Source organism: Pristiophorus japonicus, chromosome 1 (assembly GCF_044704955.1).
Source record: "Pristiophorus japonicus isolate sPriJap1 chromosome 1, sPriJap1.hap1, whole genome shotgun sequence".
Classification (NCBI taxonomy): Eukaryota; Metazoa; Chordata; class Chondrichthyes; family Pristiophoridae; genus Pristiophorus; species Pristiophorus japonicus.
In genome coordinates, this window is record NC_091977.1 from 429,656,866 (window position 1) to 429,673,376 (window position 16,511).

General features: G+C 45.8%; 1 protein-coding gene across 15 annotated transcripts in view; it reads right to left on the reverse strand.

Moving 5' to 3' along the window:
- The window catches only part of dtna (dystrobrevin, alpha), a 709,829-nt gene that overhangs the window by 409,720 nt on the left and 283,598 nt on the right, over nucleotides 1-16,511 (reverse strand). For 14 of the 15 annotated variants that reach the window (XM_070892657.1, XM_070892659.1, XM_070892642.1 and 11 more), the window contains one exon: nucleotides 13,147-13,214. The exons of the other annotated variant lie outside the window; for it this stretch is intronic. In XM_070892657.1, coding sequence (XP_070748758.1) covers nucleotides 13,147-13,213 — 67 coding nt within the window. In that variant the 5' untranslated portion in view covers nucleotide 13,214. The remainder of the gene's footprint in view (nucleotides 1-13,146; nucleotides 13,215-16,511) is intronic. 15 annotated transcript variants of the gene reach the window in all.

Sequence of the window (16,511 nt, forward strand, 5' to 3'; positions counted from 1 at the left end):
GGATACAGGTAGCAGTTTTGGATGCGGTCAAGTCGACAGAGTGTGGAAGATGGGAGGCCAGCCAGATAGAGTAGCTGAAATTGGAGAGAATAAAGGCATGGAAGAGAGTTTCAGTAGAAGATGGGCTGAGACAGGGGCAGAGATGGGCATTAGCAGGGGCACTGGCCGTTCCCCTTGGAGGGCCCTCATATTCGCTCCCTTAAGTCCAAGGGACACAGACTTGAACGGATGTGGCGGACAACTGGTTTAGCCATTCACAACCAGTAATATCGGGTCCTGCTTTCGTCTGACAAAACTGCTTACTATTCAAGAATCATTCTGGAATGCAAAGATAAACCTCAACTTCTATTCTCGACTGCTAGCCGTCTTCTTAAACCTCTCTCCTCCACCTTCACCTCCGACAAGTGTGAGGAATTTCTTTGTTTTGGTCTTCTTTGTTTCTAAGATTGAGGCCATTAGTTCAACTGCCTCTGCCTTCCTTCCCCTCGCCCACTGGGCCAAACTTCCTCAAAGGTCCCACCCTGCCCTAGACCTGAACTCGCATCTTTCTCCAGTTTTTCTCCGATCTCCCCTGATGACCTCTCTGCTCTGAGCTCATCTTGTCCATGAGGCCCACATCCTGCTCCCCCGACCCTATTCCCACAAAACTGCTGACCACCCAACTTCCTTTTCTGGCTCCCATGTTCACTGACATTGTTCACGATTCTCTCTCCTCAGCTACTATCCCCCTCTCCCTCAAATCTGCCGTCATCATCCATCTCCTGAAAAAGCTAACACTTGACCCCTCTGTCCTTGCAAACTATCACCCCATCTCCAACCTCCCTTTCCTCTCCAAAGTCCTTGAACATGTTGTCGCCTCCCAAATCCGTGCCCATCTTTCCCACAACTCCATGCTTGAATCCCTCCAATCAGGTTTCTGTCCCTGCCACAGTACTGAAACGGCTCTCATCAAAGTCACAAAGGACAACCTATGTGACTGTGACAAAGGTAAACTATCCCTCCTCGTCCTTCTGGACCTATCTGCAGCCTTTAACATGTTTGACCACTCCACCCTTCTCCAATGCCTCTCTACTATCCACCAGTTGGATGGGACTGCAGTCACCTGATTCCATTTTTATCTATTCAATCGTAGCCCGAAAATCACCTGCAATAGCTTCTCTTCCCACTCCCGCATCATTACCTCTGGTGTCCCCCAAGGATCGATCTTTGGTCCCGTCCTAGTTCTCATCTACATGCTGCCCCTTAGCGACATCATCCGAAAACATAGTGTCAGTTTCCACAACATCCAGCTCGACGTCATCTCCACTTCTCTCGACCCCTCTACGGTCTCTAAATTGTCAGACTACTTGTCCAACATCCAGTACTGGATGAGCAGAAATTTTCCCCAATTAAATATTGGGAAGAACGAAGACCCTGTTGCTGAATCACACTGTTTGCAACCTTGGTGTCATATTTGACCCTGAAATGAGCTTCCGACCACATATCCGTGGCATAACTAAGACTGCCTATTTCCACCTCCAGAACATCACCCGTCTCTGCCCCTGCCTCAGCTCATCTGCTGCTGAAACCCTCATCCATGCTTTTGTTACCTCTAGACTTGACTATTCCAATGCACTTCCAGCTGGCCTCCCACATTCTATCCTATGTAAACTGGAGGTGATCCAAAACTCGGCTGCCCGTGTCCTAACTCGCACCAAGTCCCGCTCACCCGTCACCCCTGTGCTCGCTGACCTACATTGGCTCTAGGTTAAGCAACATCTCAATTTCAAAATTCTCATTCTTGTTTTCAAATCCCTCCATGGCTTCACCCTCCCTATCTCTGTAATCTCCTCCAGCCGCACAACGCCGCCCCCCCCCTCCCCCCGAGATATCTGCGCTCCTTTCATTCTGCCCTCTTCAGCATCCCTGATTATAATTGCTCAATCATTGGTGGCTGTGCCTTCTGTTATCTAAGCCCAAAGCTCTGGAATTCCCTCCCTAAATTTCTCCGCTTCTCTACCTCTCTGTCCTTCTTTAAGATGCTCCTTATAATACGCCTGTGAAGCGCCTTGGGACGTTTTACTACAACAAAGGCACTATATAAATACAAGTTGTTGTTGTATTCGTAGAGCTGAAGTTGGCTGTCTTGATGTAATACTTTAAATTTACCACCATTGCTCCATTTAGTATCATTCTGCAATAGGTACCAATCTATTTATTTTTGTTTGTATCACATTCCTATGTAACTTCCCATTTGAAAATAACATTTTATTTTATGTCTTCGTGGTGCTGATTACTAGCTAACTGGTATAGAATATCAGTTTGGCTTTTGCCTCTGAATTAAAAGGTTGAGAGTTCAAGTCCAGCACTGGGACTTAAGTGTGTAAAGCAGGTTAAAACTGCATTGCAGTACTGACTTCCACAATCCTTCCGATGAGTTGCAAAACTGACACCCTGTTATGTGGACATTAAACCTCCCATGGCATTGTTCTCCTGGTGTCATAGCCAACATTTCTCACTCACCATTGATCAGAAATTAACTGGACCAGCCACATAAATACTGTGGCAACAAGAGCAGGTCAGAGGCTAATCTGTGGAGAGTGTCTCACCTCCTGACTCCCCAAAGCCTTTCCACCATCTACAAGGCACAGGTCAGGAGTGTGCTGGAATACTCTCCACTTGCCTGGATGAGTGCAGCTCCAACAACACTCAAGAAGCTCGACACTGGGACAAAGAAGCCAGCTTGATTGGCACCTTATCCACCACTTTAAACATTCACTCCCTCCATCGCCGGCATACCGTGGTTGCAGTGTGTACCATCTACAAGATGCATTGCAGCAACTTGCCAAGGCTTCTTCGACAGCACCTCCAAAACCCGCGACCTCTACCACTTAGGACAAGGGCAGCAGGGGCATGGGAACACCACCACCTCCATGTTCCCCTCCAAATCACACAACATCCTAACTTGGAAGTATATCGCCATTCCTTCATCGTCGCTGGATCAAAATCCTGGAACTCCCTCCCTAACAGCACTGTGGGAGTACCTTCACCACACGGACTGCAGTGGTTCAAGAAGGTGGCTCACCACCATCTTCTCAATGACAATTAGGGATGGGCAATAAATGCTGGCCTTGCCAGTGATGCCCACATCCCATGAACGAATAAAAAAAAACACCAAAAACAGATTGATTTATTTATCCAAGCACCGTTTGTGGGATTTTACTGTGTGCAAATTGGCTGCTGCATTTGACAAGTTACTTCACTTCAAAGTAATTAAATATATATGGAGCACTATGGGACATTTCTGAAATGTGATTAGGTATTATATAAATGCAAGTCCATCTTTTATTCACTGGTCCTTAGAGCTTTTCATTAATTCCTGAAGCTTCTACTACTTCCATACTTCTACACCACCAAAACAAATTAATTTGTCTTTTGTCTCACTTGCTGTCTATTGTTTTTCCCTACAAAACAGCATTGGTTACACTTCAGAAGTAATTAATTGACATGAAAGATATTATATTCAGGAGATAAATGGCTTTATACGTACCTCTTGGATCTCGGGTCACGACCATACCCACCCGCTCGATCGGAGACCAAACGAGGCCTCAAATCGCATTCCCAGGCTTGCCCCATCACCCCCCCAACCCCAATGATGAGGCAGGCCATGATCCTCCAGTGGAAGCCCCCGATCCTCTTGTTCCTTTTGACAATTTAATTTCCTACCAGTCGGACTGGACTAAAATTCAAATGCCGAGCGGCCCCGACCCGAGCAGCCCCGACCTCGGTGAGTCTGAGAGGCCCCGACCTCAGTGAGTCCGAGAGGCCCCGACCTCAGTGAGTCCGAGAGGCCCCGACCTCAGTGAGTCCGAGAGGCCCCGACCTCAGTGAGTCCGAGCAGCCCAGACCCGAGCGCCGAGCAGCCCCGACCGCGGTGAGTCTGAGAGGCCCCGACCTCAGTGAGTCCGAGAGGCCCCGACCTCGGTGAGTCTGAGAGGCCCCGACCTCAGTGAGTCCGAGAGGCCCCGACCTCAGTGAGTCCGAGCAGCCCAGACCCGAGCGCCGAGCGGCCCCAACCCGAGCGGCCCCGACCGCGGTGAGTCCGAGAGGTCAGAGAGTTCGGTGAGTTCGGAGGCCAGGAGTCCGAGGAGCAGGAGGGCCGGAGGTAGGTGAGGAATTCACTTCTGGCGAGGAGCTCACAACCCTCGTCCGGGCAGATAAAGTAGTTGGCTGTTTGATTGGTAAGTATCTCTCGCTCCTTTTCTTTTTAATTAGAGATTTAATTAGATAAGTCTAATTAGAGGGATGGCAGGGCAGCTCAGTCCTGTGGAGTGCATGTCCTGCGGCATGTGGGAAGTCCTGGATGCTTTGCACACCCGAGACAACCATGTATGCAGGAGGTGTCTCCAACTTCAACTACTCGAGCACTGTGTTTCGGAGCTTGAGCAGCGGCTGGAGTCAATAAGGTGCATATGTGAGGCTGAGAGCTACGTGTATAGCACGTTTCAGGAGGTGGTCACCCCGCAGCTTAAAAGCGTGCAGGCAGAGGAGGTGACCATCAGACGAAGTAAGAATGCTAGCCAGGTAGTACAGGAGTCCCCCACTGAGCCCATCTCGCTTTCCAACCGATATTCTCTTCTGAGCACCGATGAGGGCGATGGTGCCTCTGGGGAGTGCAGCCAGAGCCAAGTCCAAGGCACCATGGGTGGCTCAGCTGCACAGTGGGGAGGGACAAATAATAAGAGAGCTGCAGTGGTCGGGGATTCAATAGTTAGGGGAACAGAGAGGCGTTTCTGCGGCCGGAGACGTAACTCGAGGATGGTACGGCGCCTTCCTGGTTTCAGGGTCAAGGATGTCACAGAGCGGACGCAGGCCATTCTGGGGGGAAAGGGTAAACAGCTAGAGGTCGTGGTCCATATCGGGCCCAATGAGATAGGTAGAAAGAGGGGTGAGATCCTGCTGGCAGAATTTAGGGAACTAGGAGAAAAATTAAAGGGTAGGACCTCAAAGGTAGTAATCTCCGGGTTACTACCGGTGCCACGTGCTAATGAGTATAAGAATAGAGATGATGAATGCGTGGCTGGAGAGTTGGTGCAGGAGGGAGGGCTTTAAATTCCTGAGGCATTGGGACCACTTCTGGGGAAGTTGGGACCTGTACAAACCGGACGAGTTGCACCTCAACAATGCCGGGACCAATATTCTCGTGGGGAGTTTTTCTAGTGTTGTTAGAGAGAGTCACCACCACATCCGACTGTCAACTAAACTGTTGGTGCATAGAGCAGTCGTTCTCTCATCTCTCCTTTATGGATGTGAGACCTGGACACCCTACAGGCATCACATCAAAAAGTTGGAAGCTTTCCATATGCGCAGTCTCAGATCTATACTCCACATACGCTGGCCAGACCGGGTGTCAAACTTTGAGGTTCTGGAGAGAGCACAATCAACTAGCATCGAGGTGATGATCATGCGAGCCCAGTTCCGGTGGGCTGGACATGTCATCCGCATGGATGAGTCAAGGATCCCTCGTCAGCTTCTTCACGGTGAGCTCTGTGAAGGTCGAAGACACCAGGGGGTACCCCCGCAAGCGCTACAAAGATTGCATCAAGGCTAACCTCCAGTACTGTGGCATCCGACCAAAGGACCTCGAGAATACAGCAGCTCATAAAATCCAGTGGCAAACTCTCACGAGGACTGCCTACCAGACCTTCGAAGAAAGCTGATGTCAACGCCTGTGGGACACTAGAGATAGACGACATCAGGTGGCAGTACTGTCAGCATCAGGCACATCGAACTTCCCTTGTCCGACGTGCAAGAGACTATGTGTATCCAGAATTGGCCTATACAGCCACTTGATGACACATGCCATTGATGATTAGCACATCAACGTCTTTGTTGGATACGACAGACTACCAAGTGAAACTAGCTTGGCAGGGGGATGGGAACCCGAGAACAAATTCAATAGGGAAGGAAGTAAAGCAGAAATTGGATAGCAAGAATTTAGAAAGTAATTCTGTAAGACGGAGGAAACAAGGGTTACTATGTAGTAATCAAGGAGGTCTTCCTGTGTTAAACAGTACATACTTTAATGCAAGGTGTATAGTGAATAAGGCAGATGAGCTAAGAGCACAGGTAGACACTTGGGAGTATGACATTATAGCCATTACAGAGACATGGCTGAAAGAGGGGCCAGTTTGGCAGCTCAATATTCCTGGTTACAGGATTTTTAGACAAGACACAGAGGGGGATAAAAAGGTGGGGAGTGGGGTCGTGCTATTGATTAAAGAAACTATTACAGCTGTGAGGAGAGATCATCAAATGAGGCCATATGAGTCGAATGGAAACATAAAAAAGGAGCGAATACACTGCTGGGCGTGTATTATAGACCCCCAAACAGTGGGAGGGAGATAGAGGAGCAAATAGGTAGGCAAATTTCTGTGAAGTCCAAAAACCATCGGGCAGTAATAGTAGGGGATTTTAACTATCCTACCATTGTTTGAGACAAATATAGTGTGAAGGGTATAGAGGGTGTGGAATTCTTAAAATGCATGCAAGAGAACTTTTTTTAATCAGTATGTAACAAGCCCAACACTGGAGGGGGCGGTTCTGGATTTAGTTTTGGGGAATGAAACTGGGCAGGTGGAAGGGGAGAGCATTTGAGTGCCAGTGACCATAATTCAGTCAGATTCAAGTTAATTATGGATGAAGACAAAGATAGACCAGGAATAAAAGTCCCAAATTGGGGAAAAGCTAACTTTGCTTAGTTGAGGACTGATTTGGCCACAGTTGACTGGAAACAGCTACTTGTAGGTAAATCAGTGTTGGGACAGTGGGAGGCATTCAAGGAGGAGATCCGGAGGGCTCAGGCCAAACACGTGCCCTTAAAGAAAAAGGGTGGAAATAAAATTTTTAGAGCCCCCTGGATGTCTAAGGACTTACAGGGGAGAATAAAGAAAAAAAGAGAAGTTTATGTCATATACCAATGGCTAAATACTGTAGAATCTTTGGAGGAATAGAGAAAGTTCAGAGATAAAATTAAAAAGAATATTAAGAATATTAAGAGAGAGCATGAAAAATTCTTGGCAAGTAAAATTAAGGAAATTTTGTGTCCTCAACTATTCACAATCTATATTAATAATTTGGATGAAAGGACCGAGTGTAATGTAGCCATGTTTGCTCATGATACAATGATGGGTGGGAAAGCAAATTGTGAGGAGGGCACACAAATTCTGCAAAGGGATATAGATAGGTTAAGTGAGTGGACAAAAATTTGGCAGATGGAGTATAATGTGGCAAAATGTGAGGTTATCCACTTTGGCAGAAATAATAGATAAGTAAATTATAATTTAAAAGGAGTAAAATTGCAAAGTGCTGCAGTACAGAGGGACCTGGGGGTCCTTGTGCATGAAACACAAAAAGTTAGCATGCAGTTACAGTAAGTAATCAGAAGGCAAATGGAATGTTGGCCTTTATTGCAAGGGGGATTAAGTATAAAAGCAGAGAAGTCCTGCTACAACTGTACAGGGTAGTGATGAGGCCACACCTAGAGTACTGCATACAGTTTTGGTCTCTTTATTTAAGGAAGGATATACTTGCATTGGAGGCTGTTCAGAGAAGGTTCACTAGGTTGATTCTGGAGATGAGGGGTTTGACTTATGAAGGTAGTTTGAGTAAGTTGGACCTATACACATTGGAGTTCAGAAGAATGAGAGGTGATCTTATTGAAACATATAAGATAATGAGGGGGCTCGACAAGATGCAGAGTGGATATTTCCAATCATAGGGGAAACTAAAACTAGGGGACATAGTCTCAGAATAAGGGGCCGTCCATTTAAAACTGAGACGAGGAGGAATTTCTTCTCTAAGAGGGTTGTCAATCTATGGAATTCTCTGCCTCAGAGAGCTGTGGAGGCTGGGTCACTGAATATATTTAAGGTGGAGATAGACAGATTTTTGAACGATAAGGGAATAAAGGGTTATGGGGAATGGGCAGGGAAGTGGACCTGAGTCCATGATCAGATCAGCCATGATCTTATTAAATGGAACTACAAGCTCGAGGGGCCAGGAGGCCTAATCCTGCTCTTATTTCTTATGTCCTTATGTTAAAACCCAAAGATGTTCTATAAATATATTAAGAGCAAGAGAATAACTAAAGAAAGGGTAGGATTAATTAGGGACAGTCAGCAAGGATTTGTTAAGGGAAAATCGTGTTTGACTAACCTGTAACCTGATTGAATTTTTTGAGGAGGTAACCAGGAGGGTCGATGAGGATAGTGTGTATGATGTTGTGTATATGGACTTTAGCAAAGCTTTTGATAAGGTCCCACATGGTAGACTGGTCACGAAGGTTAAAGCCCATGGGATCCAGAGCAAGGTGGCAAGTTGGATCCAAAATTGGCTTAGGGGTAGGAAGCAAAGGGTAATGGTCGATAGATGTTTTTGTGACTGAAAGGATGTTTCCAGTGGGATTCTGCAGGGATCAGTACTGGGTCCCTTGCTTTTTGCGGGATACATCAATGATCTAGATTTGAATATAGGGAGTTTGCAGATGACACTAAAATTGGCTATGTGGTTGATAATGAAGAGGAAAGTCATTGACTGCAGGAGGATATCAATGTGGTCAGGTGGGCAAAACAGTGGCAAATGGAATTTAATTCGGAGAAGTGTGAGGTAATGCACTTGGGGAGGGCTAATAAGGCAAGGGTATACACATTAAATGGTAGGCCAATTAAAAGTGTAGATGAACAAAGGGACCTTGGAGTGCTTGTCCACAGTTCCCTGAAAGTAGGAGGCCAGGTGGATAAGCTGGTTAAGAAGGCACATGGAATGCTTGTCTTTATTGGCCTAGGCATAGAATACAAGAGCAGGGAGGTTATGCTTAAATTGTATAATATTCTGGTTAGGCCACAGCTGGAGTACTGTGTGTAGTTCTGGTCGCCGTATTATCGGAAGGATGTGATTGCACTAGAGAGGGTGCAGAGGAGATTTACTAGGATGCTGCCTGGAATGGAGAATCTTAGCTATGAGGACAGATTGGATAGGCTGGGTTTGTTCTCATTGGAGCAGAGGAGGCTGAGAGGAGACCTCATTGAGGTGTATAACATTTTGAGGGGCCTGGATAGAATGGATAGCAAGGGCCTATTTCGCTTAGTGGAGGGGTGAATTACAAGAGGGCATGGTTCTAAGGTGGTTGGTGGAAGGTTTAGAGGGGATTTGAAGGGAGGCTTCTTCACGCAGAGGGTTGTGGGGGTCTGGAACTCACTGTCTGGAAGGGTGGTGGATGCAGAAACTCTTGGCACATTTAAAAGGTGCTTGGATGAGCATTTGAAGTGCCGTAACCTGCAGGGTTATGGACCCAGAGCTGGTAAGTGGGATTAGACTGGCTAACCTCTTGTTGGCTCGTGCAGATACGATTGTGAGTACTGCAGCAAATCAGACACGGCCGGGGTGATCTCCCCAATTCCCCAAGGTTTTTTATCTGTTTTTTTGCCTCTCCCAGGAGATCACATGGCTCTGGTTGGGGTCGGGTGTAGAATGTTTCGGTGCAAGGGGTGTCGCAGTTGTGTGGGGTGGACTGGTTGGGTCAGATGCTCTTTACCTTTCCGCCATTGTTCATTGTTCATAGGTTTATATGTAACCCTTCAGGGCTGCTGACTGAGGGCCGTGTGGCTGGCGCGGAGACAATGGGCCGAAATGGCCTCCTCCTGCGCTGTATATTTCTTCGTTTCTATTCTTCTTACATGTTTCTCTGTCCCCCTGCCAATCCGCCGCACATCCCCCGATCCCTGACTGACTCCCCAATCCCATCCCCGTGATCTCTGACCACCCCCCATGGCCTGCTGATCCCCGACCTCCGCGATCCCCGACTACCCATCGCCTACTGATCCCCGACCTCCCCCATCGCTTGCGGATCCCCGACCTCTGATCACCCTCCATCGCCTGTCGATCTCCAATCCCATGCCGATCCTGCAGGCACTGTCCCCCGCCAATTATCTCTCCCCTTCCCGATTCCCGATCCCCTGATGATTGTTGACCCACCTCCTGCCGATTCCCCACCCCCCACCGATTGCTGACCCCCTCCCAATTGCCAACAGTATTATCTTTATATCTCATCATATAATAAATGGTCATTCAATTACTATCCTAATATTGTCCTTTGCCTGTATGATGACTCAATTGAAGACTTTAATAGTGTGTCTTATCCTGGAGTATCAATTTATGTTCCTTAATTTTTGAAATATCATTAACATATTCCATTGCAGATGTATTTCTTACTCTTCTGGATCATTTTATTCTGGCTGCATTTATGTTATTTTTCCAATCCTGTTGACCACCCTCCAAGCTCGGCTACACTTTAAGTCCATTTCTCTTTTTTACCTTGTTTTAAAACAGTAGCAGTTATTTCTAAATCTAACACTATTTACTAGGTATTCATTTGATGCTGTAATTGTATTCAATGGGTCTTTACAGAAGACTGGTGATAATCCAACAAACGTGTCAATGTATCTCTGGAAATATCTGCTGGGAAAAACTTCAGAACTGTCCAGGCAAACTTCTCTTCAATCTCTTGTGCCACCTTTTTGGGGAATGGGCCCCACCACTGGCTGGTCCATTTTCATGTTGACATACTCAGGCCTGGAAACTTACCCTTTGGAATCAAGGATGTAAACCTGAGTCCTTCCACTATGTTGTATGCCAACATGATGTACAATGATGCCATCGACAGTGCTGAAAACTTTATTCTATTAATCAGTAAAAAGATATGATTTAAACATAGTTGTAAACTTATTTGTAGGAAAGTCTAAGTAGACAAGAGAAAATAGGTAAATTGAATAGAATGTAGTTCCAAGCAGTCTGCTTTAAAATTGGAAAAGGGTTATTTTTCCTCTGAGAAAATACATCATGCAGTCAAATTCATGTATTCAGTGTATTAATCCACATTAATATTAGTAATGCAAGAGATATGTTTGTAATATGTCAATGTATATACCTAATATAAGTTATATTATGTAAATTATGCTTCTCTTTCATTGCTTTGAATCTGTGTTCTTTCTTATAGGGAGAGGAGGGGAGGGAAGGGAACCTGATAAAAGGAAGTAAAGATGAAGAAATTCGAATAGAAATTTCGAAAATAAAATCTCAGTAGCTAAATCTGTTTTAACATATCTTATGCCCTCTTCCAGTGGAAGTAGTCCATGTATGGATCAGAGGCATGGACGATGTACAAAAGACAGCTCAAGTCGCTGGAGATATATCACCATCAGTGTCTCCGCAAGATCCTGCAAATCCCCTGGGAGGACAGGCGCACCAACATCAATGTCCTCGTCCAGCCTTATAACATCCCCAGCATTGAAGCACTGGCCACACTCGATCAGCTTCGTTGGGCAGACCACATAGTTCGCATGCCAGACACGAGACTCCCTAAGCAAATGCTTTATGCGGAGCTCCTTCATGCAAACGAGCCAAAGGCGGAAATGTTACAAGGACACCCTCAAAGCCTCCCTGATAAAGTGCGATATCACCACTGACACCTGGGAGTCCCTGGCCGAAAACTGCCCTAGGTGGAGAAAGTGCATCCGGGAGGGCGTTGAGCTCTTCAAATCTCAACGCCGAGAGCGTGAAGAGGTCAAGCACAAGCAGCGGAAGGAGTGGTGTGGCAAACCAGTCCCACCTACCCCTTCCCTCGACAAATGTCTGTCCCACCTCTGAGAGTCTGTGGCTCTCGTATTGGACTGTTCAGCCACCAAATAATTCACTTTAGGAGTGGAAGCAAGTCTTCCTCGATTCCAAGGGACTGCCTATGATGATGAGTTCCGTAACATGTAAACCCATCAACACTGCAGGATTCAGAAACTAAACATGGACAAGATTTGTAAATGTATAATTTCTGCAAAGTCACATTCATGACTTTGTTCTTCTGGCTGATGAGTTTCCTTAAAGATCTAGCACATAAGAACATATGAAATAGTTGCAGGATTAGGCCATTTGGCCCATCGAGCCTGCTCCGTCATTCAATAAGATCATGGCTTATCTGATCATGGACTCAGTTTCACTTCCCTGCCTGCTCCCCATAACCCTTTAATCCCTTATCTCTCAAAAATCTGTCGATCTCCGCCTTAAATATATTCAATGACCCAGCCTCCACAGCTCTCTGGGGCAGAGATTTCCATAGATTTACAACTCTCAGAGAAGAAATTCCTCCTCATCTCAGTTTTAAATGGGCGGCCCTTTATTCTGAGACTATGTCCCCTAGTTTGTTCCCTAATCTGAACAGGATAGCAGTGTCAAAAGCACATTGTTAGCTTGTAAAGGCAGCTAGAATCAAAACAATAGACTCACAGACAAGTGCCAGTGCTGGCTGGCATTTACCTTTGGTGTCAACAGCACTGATGGCATTGGTATTCAGTCATTTACACTATGAGTTGGCTCTCGTGGCTTGCTATTGAAAGCAATCCCATAAATTAAAGGAGGGATTAAAAATAAGTGACAGAAGCTCTGCTCTTGTATTTTAAGGTTGAGATACAGCTTTAACAATGTATATTATCTGTTAATGATCCAGATCTTGCAGCATTTATAATAAACCATTTAGGAGTTTCTTCTTCAAAATGTTAATGCTTTATAAACGCAGCAGCACATTTTCCTAGCTGAACTTGCAGTGAAAAGCTTATCAGTGATCTACTTCAGCTTTAGCTGGTTAGGCTCCAGCAGTACCCTACTCTCCCAAACTGCAGCTAAGCTCTAAAGACTAAAGGGTAAATGGGATGTTTCACTCAAGGGTGAGAGTGTGCATTTCATATTGCAACAGAAACTCTAGATATGAGTTTAGATTTCTCACTATCTTGAATTGATGGCTTTTAATGATGATGAGTTTCAACACGTCAGATATCCAGCTGACTAAAAAGAAACAAATCCAAAGAATATAATTGTTTAAAAAAGGAAAGTATGCTCGAGTTATGTACTAAATAAAAAAAGCCAAGGGATCAGAGGTTTTGACAGCCATGGAAAGTATTAAATTGCTGACGAAATTGCATGGGAATAATGTAAATGTGGTTAAGACCACATAAATAGGAATACGACCCAATTTCTCCCCCCCCAAAAACCTGTCCTTTATATAGATTGCTAACCAATACTCAATCTCCCCACAAAATACTTATTATGTAAAGTACTTACGCATTTCAGCAAACAACTGTCTTCTTTCTGCCATGGTATTTTCTGTCCTTCCACGTTCTTCAATCATTCTAAAGAGCAAAAAACAAAATAAAAAAGGAATCCGTCATCACTTTCCATTCCCAGATATGTCCTTTCAGAATGTAATATCAGGAGAGCAAATTCCTATGGTAGGTCGTATCACCGTACCGGTGAAATACAAGGATCAATTTCAGAGCTTGTCTCTCTTAGTAGTGACAGGAGACAAGCGTGGCGGAGGTGCGGCAAGTGTTTTTGTGGCGGGTGAGCGGTGAGGGATCGTGGCGGAGGTGCAGCGAATGTTTGTGGCGGAGGAGCACCGAGAGATCGTGGCGGAGGTGTGGCGAATTAGGGTATGGGGCCCAGAAGAGCTGAGGCCCCAGGGGCAGCATGGGTCAGCCCACTCTGCGATATGTGTGCGCACTAGGTCTGTCCTGGTTAACCCTTGCCACTAGATAAAGGCCTAGCTTTGTCAAGCCCGTGTGGTGGCTGATGTGCAACGGTCACCACACGTTAAAAAAATCCATGCACAGGCATTTTCCACCCCTTCAATTGGAGTTCAGGACTGGAACATCGGGTCCTTCATTAAAACATCTGTGAACTCATGTGGAAGCAAGTCATCCTCGTTCGAGGGACCCCCTATGATGATGATGGCTTTTTTCTTAAATAGCATATTTTATACCCTACTAAGGCTTCAAGAGAAAAGCTCCACACCCAAAACATTTACTGATTTTTGAAATCCAAACATCTCCAAGAAAATGTGTTAATCCTTGCAGACTCTTTGACATACAGGCAATACAGTGACACAGCCAGTTGATATATCAACAGGCTGCCTCATCGAATGGCCGGATGTGGGCTTACAACTGTGGTTTCCCACAAATTGATTCCACGATCATCAGTGGGAACTAGCAAGTGAAGCAAGACACTTCTTCAAAGAGAAGTAAAAGGAAGAAAGAAAAAAAATAAATAAATCATTACAAGTCACTCTATCCAACTCTTATGCACCTCTAGTGTACAACAGTAATGCAGGCAGAGCCCATTTGAGGTGCAATATTCACTTGAGGGAGGGGCACAGATCTAAAAGAATAAGATCATAAAATAATTATGGATGACGAAGCACATTGGCCCATGTTAGTTCATCCATACAGAGAGATCCTAATGTCTCCCCCCGCCGTCCCGCCCCCTGCATTGTAGCATTCAATTGTCTCTTAAATGAACTGGCCTGCACTATTCCATCTTGAAGTTTATTCCACATGTTGAGCACTTTTAATTTCCAGCACCAAGTCCTGAGGCACCCCCACTCTGACACAATTCCTCGAACTAGAACTCTATTTGCTATCTTTCACCATGTTTCGTATTCATTTCCAGGGTTTACCCTGAACATACCCTACCCCCACCCTCCAATCTCACCGTCCCCACGCCCCTGCCCCGCCACCAGCTCCCAACTCCACAGCTTTGAGTTTAATTCATGACCTTTTGTATAGAACTTTATTGAAAGCCTTTTGCAAGCTGAGGAAAACCATGTCATTTAGTTTACCACAGATTACTTAGGTTATTTCCTCAGAGAAGTAAACGATCTTGGTCAGGCAGTATCTTTCCTTTCTAACTTGACTTGTAATGATTTATTTAATCATTTTAATTCTTCTTTCTTCCTTTTTCTTAATCAATGCTGACTACTGTTATCTAGATTATTTTTGTACAGGTTTACTTTTGATAATTAATTACATAGTTTAACAAATGGAATGGAAGAAAAACTAATGGCTTTGCAGTTGCCTGGATGTTTTGTCACTATTTTTGAAAATGGGAACCACATTTGCCTTTCCAATCATCTTGTACCTCCCCAATGTACAGTGACTCCCTCGTAATGATCATCAGTGCCTCACAAATCTCTCCCCAGTCTCTCTCAGCAGTCTGAGAGGATATGCTCCGTAGGTCACCTTATTCTCCTTTTCTCTTCTCACTGAAATCTCTTCCTCACACACGCTACATGATAAACTGGTGCTGTTTTGAGCTGCGACTCATCTGGCTCTGCCAACCTTTGCCACTAACTGCTAACCCACGTTCCTCTCTCCTTTTTCCAGGCCGCTCACAAGTAATAGGGCCAGCTGCAGCAGAGTAAGAAGAAAACAGACTTCCTGAAGACATACAGTTACTCAACCTTACCGTTGCAGGTACCAGCTCAGAAACTGGCACCCCGGGTAGTTTAGAGGGTCAGTTAGAGGAGTCTGCGCTGGGAGATTCACCGAGCACAAGTGTACAGGAGTACGGGTGTGGGGTGTAGGACAGCCCAAGAACCAGCTGCAAAGGGCACAGATATGGACTTCAAGGAATCGGCCTATAGAAGACGAACAGCTGTGTGTCACTATTGTCACAGTGCATTGGACTATCTGCTCACAAGCCTGCTCATAATGTCGAACAGTGTGCAGGGATCTACCTCCAACTTATGTGGGATCATCGCAAAGGCAAAGGAAATAATGCAGTCAAACATAGAGTGTGTGGTCATCTCTACACACAGTGCATGGGGCCCAGGGGCCCATGCGAGTGATAGTGGTGCCATGAGAGAGTCATATATGTTGTCCTCTCTCAGGAGGCCAATACATCTGCTCCCCACCAGGCCCTCAATCAGTGTCTGTGTTGGTGTCGGACAGCCATCTGGGCCAGACTGCTCTGGCCTTCGCAATCTGCAGCTGGGTCCTCCAAGTCCTTCTGTGGATAATCAGCAGCCTTCCACCTTCCATGTTGTAGCCACTAGAGTATCACCTTATAGGAACTCCAGATTCGGTAAAAGAACACTTACAACAGGCACGAAGGGTTTGCACAAGAGTGACCTTTAGTTTCCCAACTTGTTTGTTCCCAACTGTAAAACGAATGTCTGTTTCTTGATGTACAGTAGTGTCTGATTGACCATGCCTAATGAAGTGATAAAGCCATGTTGGCGTTGAAGTTGAGGGAATTCTCTGGAGGTGTATAATCATCATCATCATCATAGGCAATCCCTCGAAATCAAGGAAGACTTGCTTCCATTCTAAAAGTGAGTTCTTAGGTGACTGAACAGTTCAATACGGGAATTACAGTCTCTGTTACAGGTGGGACAAACAGTCGTTGAAGGAAAGGATGGGTGGGAAGACTGGTTCCTTCCGCTGCCCGTGCTTGCTTTCTGCATGCTCCCGGCAGTGAGACTCGAGGTGCTCAGCGCTCTCCCGGATGCTCTTCCTCCATTTAGGGCGGTCTTTGACAAGGGACTACCAGGTGTCGGTGGGGATGTTGCATTTTATCAAGGAGGTTTTGAGGGTGTCCTTGAAACATGTCCTCTGCCCACCTGGAGCTCGCCTGCCGTGTAGGAGTTCTGA